This window comes from Cryptomeria japonica, chromosome 8, assembly GCF_030272615.1.
Source record: "Cryptomeria japonica chromosome 8, Sugi_1.0, whole genome shotgun sequence".
In the NCBI taxonomy this organism is placed as follows: Eukaryota; Viridiplantae; Streptophyta; class Pinopsida; order Cupressales; family Cupressaceae; genus Cryptomeria; species Cryptomeria japonica.
This window is the reverse complement of record NC_081412.1, coordinates 492080439-492090560: the sequence shown is the minus strand read 5'-3', so window position 1 is coordinate 492090560 and position 10122 is coordinate 492080439. Positions and strand designations below refer to the sequence as shown.

General features: G+C 37.6%; 1 protein-coding gene across 1 annotated transcript in view; it reads left to right on the top strand.

Moving 5' to 3' along the window:
- Positions 1-323: 323 nt before the first annotated feature.
- LOC131060050 (large ribosomal subunit protein mL101 (rPPR4)) overlaps positions 324-10122 on the top strand; it is a 47771-nt gene continuing 37972 nt past the window's right edge. Inside the window, exon 1 of the mRNA XM_057993145.2 lies at positions 324-920. Within this exon, the coding sequence (XP_057849128.2) occupies positions 732-920 (189 nt within the window). The 5' untranslated portion in view covers positions 324-731. The remainder of the gene's footprint in view (positions 921-10122) is intronic.

Genomic DNA, 10122 nt, shown 5'->3' with positions numbered 1-10122 from the left:
AGTGTACTCATACATACATACATACATATATGTGTGTGTATGCATATATATACATGTATACATATATATTTTTTATGACTTAGTTTTATTACTTTTCTTTCTTTCTTTTTTCTTAGCGTTGTTTTATTTCTATTTTTTATCTCCCCATAACCTCCCTTTCAAATACTCCCTTAAATTGTTATTTTTACATCTCTTGACACTCTCTCATCTGAATTACAGAATATGATAGAAATATTGATTAAAAAACATACACAATCAAATCCAAAAACAAATAAATGATATAAATTTTAAATTAAAAAATACAAAAGCACGTTGCACCCTGGGCATGTAAAACTTTGGGTTAGTGCCTGAACTTGCATTAAGCATCAGCACACGTAAAAGAGGTTGCCCAGCGGTTCAGTTCGAGAACAATTGAATTTGATTTTTATTTTGAATTACCGCTCAATCACACTCTTTTGTTTACTAAAGAAACAAAGGTTGCTGGACGGCCTGGCCATTTCTTGGTTTAGCCTAGGTTTTGTAATGAAAGCTCGAAATGACATATATTCTGCTCTCTACTGCCACAGTTTTGTACTCGTTACTAAACTCTCTCCGAGCTCCGATGCTGTTATAGTTTTGTAATAAGCATTATAAGAAGAAAAATTCAAATATTTACCTTACAGTGAATAGAGCAGAGAATACTCTGTCATCAATTGGGTAAGGGCAGATAAGGAACGCTTCAATTTTCGAGGATGTCATCTTCAACTTTTTTCAGCACTTCATTCAATCTTTACAGACGCATTTCTCGTGTTGGGTGTAACCCGAGTGTAATTCCGGAGCTGCAGAAATGGATGGAAGAAGGCAGACGGATCAAGAAATTCGAACTGCAGCTCATCATCAAAGAACTCCGCAAGTATGGCAGGCATGCTCATGCTCTTCAGGTCAGCAATGACTATAATTAATGTTACATCCACTCAATTCCTCAAAAACGCTTCTTTTATTTCTACATTTGTGCTGACCATTGCAATGGGTCCCTTCTACATGCTCGCAATGTCAAGACACACCTCAATGCATTTGTAAGTCTACAATAGTCGTATTTGCAGTCAAGAGCTTCGGTCACTCCATCTCATAAGTTACAATATTGGGTATATTTGCCTCCTCTCTGGAACCTTGTCACGAGGTTGGAATCTGGGTTATAAAATTTAAGGAATTTGTAAGTCGGATAGGTAGTTTTCTTTGCAGTGGGCATATTTATCTGTTATTTTTGGGTGTACCATAGGTAAAGCATTGGGCTTCTAAGTGAGCTTAGAACACATTCCTTCGCCTTTACCTCTTCCTCCCCAAAAAGGATGTTTACCATATAAATATTTGTATTGAGACTTGCGATTGGCGCAATGGGCTTCTAAATGAGCTTCAGAACACATTCCTTCGCCTTTGCCTCTTCCTCCCCCAAAAGGATGTTTACCATATAAATATTTGCATTGAGCGCAATGGGCTTCTAAGAGAGCTTCAGAACACATTCCTTCGGCTTTACCTCTTCCTCCCCCAAAAGGATGTTTACCATATAACTATTTGCATCGAGACTTGCGATTGGCGCGATTTTTGCAACATCATTTTATGCTCTGACTTTGACTTGGCAAGAGACCTTCAGTAGATCACTTCATGATTAGGGAAATTGGACAATCAATAATATATCAAAATCATCCAAAATTCAACAAAAGCTGCCCAAAATAAGTACTTAATGCTGTAAAGCAAGTTTTCCTCTTCTGTGAGGTGGAGAATGATAGTTGAGATGTTAAATAGAGGGAGCGGGGCTGTTTTGCATCCTTTTGGGTTTTTATTTCGTTTATCATTATTTTTTGTTCGAGTTCTTTTGAGAATTTAAGTGACTTGCTGAATTTTCAAAAAATGCGTGAGTTTTTTCCTGACTTTGTAGCCTCGGTTGGGATAGCTTGGCTCGAGAATGACTGTTTTTCCCAGACTACGCTCACACAAAATTGGCTCTAAGCCCACAGAGTTTTGGGCTCAAGGAGTATGTGTGGCAATGCCCTGTATCAATCACAAAACCGTAAGCCATTTTATTATCGATGCTCACTTTCTAGGCTCTTTATTATGCCGAGAGGCATCTACAATGACATACAAACATCTGTAAACAAAAAATTGGTTTTGAATACATTTGACGTGTAGATGACAGGTAAATGCATGTATGTTTCAGTTTCTTTATAAGTATTATTTTATTACTCTGAATAAAATAGAATCATTGCCACTTGTCTCTAAGTGTATGAAACTGTTACATCTTTAATGAGAGTGAAAGAGTGCAGCATTATTTAGCTCCATGTCCTTCTTGACAACTAATAAACATGCAAGACAATTATGTGATATCTCTCGGCATTATTTTATGTATATTTTTTTTAGAATATAGGTATACTAGTATTTATATCATTAGAAATCCGAGAGATTTTTCAAATGATAATGCCGACTCGCTAACATTTGTAGCTGAACTGCATCAATCATAAAATATACATTTTAGACAATCGCACGTTTCTCACCTGTTAGTTGTAACAACATTCTCTACTGCACTTAAGAAAGTAGTTGAATTTCACGAGAAGGTAAAGTAATAACATAAATGTAAATATCCAGTTTTCAACACCTATTAATATGAATCATAGCATTGCATAAGAAACAATAGCTTACAACTTTTCATCAAATAATTAAAGATACTCTTTTCTTTTCAAGTACTTACATACTTTCAATTAAACAATTTAGTTTACAATACAAAAGGTAGAGTTAAGAAACTATTGGTGTTTAAATAACCTGATCTGCATCTCAAGTCTCAATGAGTTATCTATAGGAGGGAGAGCATCACTTGAGTGTTTTTCCTCCAACCACAGACTGATGGTCCTCCCCACACCAACTAGAAGTGGCCCTACCTTTCATGAGGGTATAGACAAGGGAACTGTCAAGGAATGCCATCTGAGTTTTGGTGTGGTTTTCTACACAATTCCAATCGACCATACAACTATAGATGTCTTTCTAACTATGTATGGCCATCCTGACTGGACTATGCAACTGGAACACAGTGAACTGATTAGATGCAAGCAGACTATAGCATCACTTTGGCCAAAGATTCATATGAATAACATTCAAAAGGAAGTGCAACTGAATGTTCACACATCTCTACTCGACTTCAATTACTACAGTCATCCTATAGTTACAATTTAGTATATATATATCATTCATGAATCATAATCATCAATCATCATATACACTGTACATAGCAATTGAGTTGAACTTGAAAAGAGAGTTGAAACTTGAAATTTATAAATTCATATCAGTCATAAATATAATTCATTGAATCTAGAATTGCTATCAATATCATGCATATAATTATATCAATATCAAAATGCCTAAGGCTGCAAGTTTTGATTTATCATATATGTCAAAAGTCTCAAATGAGTCAAAGATCCAAGAGTCAAAACTAAAAGTAAAACAAAGAAAGTATGTTGCTGCCCCTAATCTTCATAAAATCCAGAGTCCTGTCACTATTAGCCTCAGCCTCAAAGGGTGCATCATCCAACGGAATCTCAATCAATCCTTCTTGTTCCTCCTCATCAACCTGGGTGGTGTCTTTGGGATTAGTATCCCACAGTGACATTGGACTCCATCGATACTCTGGAGTCTGACAAGCCTTAAGTTGCAGAGCACTATGCACAACTAGTAACTTCTCCACTCGTTTAGAGGTAAGCCTATTCCTTTTGATGGAGTGGATAAGTTATATGCAGACCAATTCCTCTCTACAGCAGAGGAACTATCAATCTGCGAAAGTAGGCAAATGGCAAGCATCTTTAACTTTGTTGCATCTGCACCATGCCATTGCCATCATCCAATAGGGTTCTTCTGTGCCATTACTGCTCCATCCATCCTCACCTCTAGTGTGTTGAAGTTTGGACCATCAAGATTTGAGTAGTCATTTCATTGCTCGCGAAGTCTACTAGCCACCTCAGGTGAATACATCTTTTGAAGGGCCTTCATAAACCCACGTCTCACCTTGTCATCATCACAAGGAAGGCAACTTCCAGTCTTGGGCTCATACCATTTTGGATTTAGTACATAGGCTGCCATATGAAGTGGAGAGTTCATAGTGTTTCACCTTCGCATGACAATGGGCCTAAACATACTCCTCATATAACTCCAAATTCTGATCCTTAGCCAAAATTACTTCATCTCTTGAATCACGCTGTCAAAAGTCTCATATATCTCTTCAAAGATTAGGATAGTCTGTATCAGCATATTTGATGACATCTACTACAAGCGAGATGATGGAGCAAACATATCTGCAAAGTGCAAATTTTTTTTTTTCAAATTGACAAATAAGAATAAGATTCAACAACAAAATTAATTATTAAAATCAGAAATTTTTAAATAAAATTTGAAAATCAGCATTGTCTTACTTCATTGTGGACCACCATTCGTCATCAAGGATCCTTTGTTTGATGGCTTTTCCTTCAACAGTGGTTGCATTAGGCCATCTATTCCATCATGAATTCAGCACCATCAATTGTAGGGCGTCATGCACCTTAATCATCCTCTCTAATAAAATGAAGTAACTGGCATGTCTTGTCTCCACAGGTTGAGAAATTATCTCTTTGAAAAAGTTCTAAAGATAGCAAGTGAGGTGTGGTGGTTGCAAATGAACATTTGAATATTTCTAGCTTGTGCCACCACTTCCTTTACCCAATCTAATTTGCCTATGTTCTTCAAAGCATTGTTCAATGCATGAACACCACATGGAGTCCAAAAGATGTGCTTGTAAGCACCTTGCATCATCAAGCTTGCAAATTTGCACACATGTGCTGAATCAGTGATCGCCTGAACAACATTTGAGGCCCCAACCTCCTCTATGGCCTCTCTCAAAATGCTGAACTAAAAGTCTGCATTCTTGCATTTCCCTGAACAATCAATGGCTCTAAGAAAATAAGAGCCAGCTGTGCATGTGACTATGATGTTGATGAGTGGCTGGTGTCTAATATCGGTCCACCCATCCATCACAATAGAACTATCTGTCCTCATCCAAGTCTGCTTCATGTCCTCCATCACCAAACTCACCTTAGAATATGATTTGTCAAGGAGGGTAGTGTGTAGTTTATGATCTCTAGGGGGTACAAAAGAGGAACCAACAACACCTATATCTTTGACCATTTTTTTGAAGTAAGAAATCAGGCCACATGAAATGGGATGGCATGGGCATAAAAAAAATCAGCAATGGAAGCCTTTGTCGTTTCCTGTGTATGCACATTGAATATAGTTGAAGCCGCCCTTGGCTGCCCACTATCACTAGCCTTCTTTCCTCTTTTGTCCACACTATGAATACCACTATCACTACCAACACTAGATGACATAGACTGAAGTGTACATGGTTGTGAAGGAGATTTGTATTCTGCCTCTGTATGTAATCTATAACACTCTAGCTTCTTATGCTTCTTTCATTCTTTGCAAAATTTAACTTCTTTGTTCGAAACTTCCAGGAAATGGGACAACACCCTTTTGTAGCTCCCTCTAATATTAGTATGGCATTTTTGACATAGCCACACCCTACTCCCTCTTGAATTTATGGGATGAACACGGCAAATAAGAGGTTTTTTGGGGTTAAAAGGGCTTTGTGCATAGGGTCTTAAGGTAGCTAAAGGACACTAAAATCTGTTTTGTGGTTGTGTTTCACTCCCAAGACCCTCACTCCCACCCCTTGCTGTATTTATTTCACCTCCAACTTCTACTTGGTCACTACTATCATTGTCACTGCTGCTGGCCATGTTTTATGAGTGTAATCACTGTGATGCAAATTTAGAGAACTGAAATATGAGGAAAAAAAAGCAAACATTTGATGGACATTTCTTCTTCAAAGTTCGAAATTTTTTCAAAACAAAAACAAAAAATAAAAATGGAACAATGGACTTACTTGGAGTGGTTTCAATGCTCCTTCAAACCTTGCTGTTTCCTCTCTTTTTACTCTCCTTCAAATGCTGCTTCTTTCTCCTGTTTTGCTGTCTTCAAACAAAGTAACAACCAAATGACAAAGTGAGATAAAATTAGGGGGTTTTGGCATTTTTTGCCCATTTAGGGCGAGCTGGAGGTGTGGGGACCACTCAACAAGCGAGAAAGAGTGTTTTTTTTCTACGTTACCCCAAGTTTCCGGGATGGGGGGACAGGGGGATGAGTTTCCGGGACGGCAAATTTTTTTGCCAAATTTGGGGACGGGGGGGGACGGCAAAGGGGACGGCTATATAAAATATAGGGAAAATTTAAAATATATAGGAAAATTCTAAATGTTCATATGAAAACATGGATAAAGCATGCATCTATACATTATATTCATATGAAAACATGGATATAGCATGTGTATGATACTATGAAAACATTTTAGAATGCAAACATCGAACATACAACATTATCAATAGACTCAATACTCAATATGCACTCATAATTCAGAATTTCAATTCATTCACATTGTCAATATGCATATCATAATAGATATTAAAGAAATAACATACATAATGGAGCCTAATCAGACTCGGAGGTTAAATTTTCACTACTTCCATCAGCACAGTTTCCCCCTATATTTTTCGACGGGGGTTTGGGGGCAGTGCCCCCAAGTTGGGGTCAAGGGGCAGCGCCCCTTGCGCGCTCCCTGTCGTGATACAAGGTGGGGTCAAGGGGCAGCGCCCCGCGAGGCCAAAAATACTTTTATTATTTTATATAGGCGTCGGGTGTTATTTTTCTATTGGCAAAAAACCCTTCATGAGATATTTCACTCCCTCAATTACGCAAAAAACATCATTAAAAAAAATTGAAAATACGACTTTTTATTTTAATATTTTTCCCTAGCCCTAGATGTGGGGGACATCTAGCCGTCCCCGGGACGGCTGGGACGTCCCCAATCCGTCCCCAGCCATCTCCGGGACGTACGGATGCCCCCCACAGCTAGGGAAGCCGTCCCCCCGTTTCGGGGACGTCCCCTCAAAATTCTGACAATTTGGGGATTGGGGGGGGGGGCGTCCCCTGGGCGTCCCCAGGTCCCCGAAACGTCCCCGGGACTGGGACGGGGGTTTTTAGGTAGGGGATGCGTCCCCGGGTTTTAGTTTTTTTTTATGTTTTTGAAGGTTTTTAATTTAAAAATGAGACATGTCCGACTGTCCCCTCTGGATATGCCCTTGGTTTCTGAGATTTTAGGATGTTTCTGACAAAAACAAAAAGAATGGGGATGGCTTGGGGACGGCTTGGGGACGTTTTCCACCATCCCTTTGTCCCCCAAATGTCCCCTTTTCAAAAACACGGTCAAAACAGGTGGAAATGTGTCCCCGGGTAAACTTTGGTTCTAGCATTTGCTATCTCTGGGCAACTGCCACTAATTTGCATGTCAAAATGATATAATGAATGTGATTAAGAATGTCTCATATCAAGATAACATAACTTTCAATTGGTAAGGAACATACAAGTAATATCACCCTTCATGTACTCGTGACTTGGTGAATATCATTGCAACTAGTAAGGATAGAAAGTTTACTGATTAAGCAAAACAACTTCTCTTAAGTTCTGGGTTTGACTGGGTGTTCAAACTGGTCTTAAAGCATTTTTTCAGCTTTTAATGTCCAAACAGACTCTTTTGAAGTTCATACTCTTTTAGAAACTAAAATGGTTTAATTAGGTGAGTTCATTGTTATGAATGGATTTTGGATAATGAACAGCTTATTTGCTGCCATAGAAACAGTTATAAAATCAGACCTCTCATACTTTATCTTGCATAATGCACTTAATATTAACCTCATAGTAACCATATATTCATATCTATATATAGTTACAATCCTATGCACACATACATATACATTTGAACATATGAATACTATTCTGTTTTGATGCTTATAGGCTTATAGCTATATAAGATATAATTATTACTCCTCTCAAAACAACTGATTAAACTTACTAATAAATTCGTTTCTGCTGTTCTTTATAGAACTCATTCACAGTTTAAGTCAAGACTATCTCAAGAATAAAAATGTTTTTAAGAAAGAACTATATACTCTTGCATGCAAATATTTCCATTGTAATACAAGCTTAAGTATATAGAATATAGACATACAAATAACCATAGCTTCTAAGTTTAAAAGACTCATATCACCCTCAATACACAGCTACATATTACTGTTATATAAACTCAAGAGTCTTAAAATAAGAAACAAGTAAATAAACTGACTAGTTTATGCTCGCTAAATAGTCCATTCTTGGACAAAAAATAAAGGATACAGAGTTATTCCAATCATCTTTGCTCATAAATATAAATAATTACTGCATATTAAAGATACTCTTCATAGGCTACATCTGCTTGCATTCTTTCAATGTCTTCTAACTTAATAACATAAATAAGAGACATGCCTGGTAATGGTTTTGAAAAACAGTAGAGTCCACGCATAGAAGAGCTTCAAATAAACACTCCAAGTCCAGCTGCTACTCTTAACACTTCAGTTTGCAGATACCTATGTCTGCAGTGACCACTGAGGCCAAACTCAATACAAGACTTTGTCAACAGACGTGAACACTCACAGCCAGAAAAGAAAATGGAAGCTCTTTCATCTATATACTAGCCCCACTCTCCCTATCATGCCCAGAGGAGATAAAGAATCAAAATCTCTCACACTCTCTCACACTCTTTTTCTGCTGGGTCTACAACTGCAACTACAAAGTAATCCCAAGATTCCTCTATCGCATATCAAAACGAAGAGTTGGTTCTCCAAAAATGTTTTCACTCCCATTCTAAAGCTACTCATAAACCTGTAAACTCCCAGATTAAATAATAATCCTTATGCCTTTTCAAACCTGTTGATGCGTTTTATTGAGACTATGCAACGCAGAATAAAATACCAGTTATTTTACCCTCTCTTGAACAAAATCTTCTTGGATGCTAAATTATATGATCAATTGAGACGACTCCAAGGTTTCTATTGTCAGGACTTGACGTGTGAGTAACTCAATGGTTTGATGTGATTTTGCTGGAATCACAAGGGGACTTACATTGATACTTGAACTCTTGCTTGAATGTGGCTGGAACATGGGAAATTACTTGACTTGGAAACAAAAGGTAAAAGAGGTAGGGTTTAGGGAGTTTAATCTAATCTTAAGAATGTAAGAGACTATGAATGATTTAGTGAAACTCTACTAGACTTTGCTTTGCCATGCAAAGAACAACTCCACAAAGCTAGTGCAATCTTCTAAGGTAATCTTATGATGTTCAAATCACCACCAACAACATGGACACCATCAATGCGATGCATATCAATGGGTGAATAGCAATCGAAGTTGAGCTTATATAAAGAGTTCAGTTGACCACGCAAAGTATTTGACAATCAACAAAATACAAGTAGTATGAACATGCGAATTTCACCATTAATCATCAACAATAGCTTCCATCCATTCTATCCACATTAAAACAAATGAGAAGTAGAGACCATGCAAACTGTTGAATCAACACATGAAGTTCACCATATCTTCAATAAAATAGTATGCTTCTTGCAACAAAGTCTTGACAACAATCTCCTTTTCTCCTACTCTACTCTAGCTATCTGCTATCAACTATTTTCTTACTAACTATCAACCCGCTATTGAACTATTAACTTCTACAAATGAGGAGAGCAAGCCTTATATAGATTCTCTTTTACAAATGAATGGCCTGGATCAAATCCAAATCAATGGCCAAGATTGAAAGATAGAAACCCTAATTAGGGTTTGTTACACCCATTACATAGCATTTAATGCTTAACCAATGATAAAATTACAATAAATAGGACACATGGTCTTCCTTGAATGCCGATTAATGAATGATGAGGTTAGTTACATTGAACTTTGTGCCTTCACATGTGGTAGTTGTCCTCTTCGTTGGATGAGTTGGGTACATTGAATTTGGACGCCTCGACTTGGAATGATGTGATTGGGTTGAAGATGACTAGGTGCCACCTCAGCTTACTCCTTGTAGATCATCACAAGTGTGTGTGATTCGGGCAATATATCTTGATACTCAACGTTTCCAAGTGCCTAAGGTGAATGAAATGATGGTGGGAGATATTCCCAAATTGCATCATCCTTGGGGATCAAGCC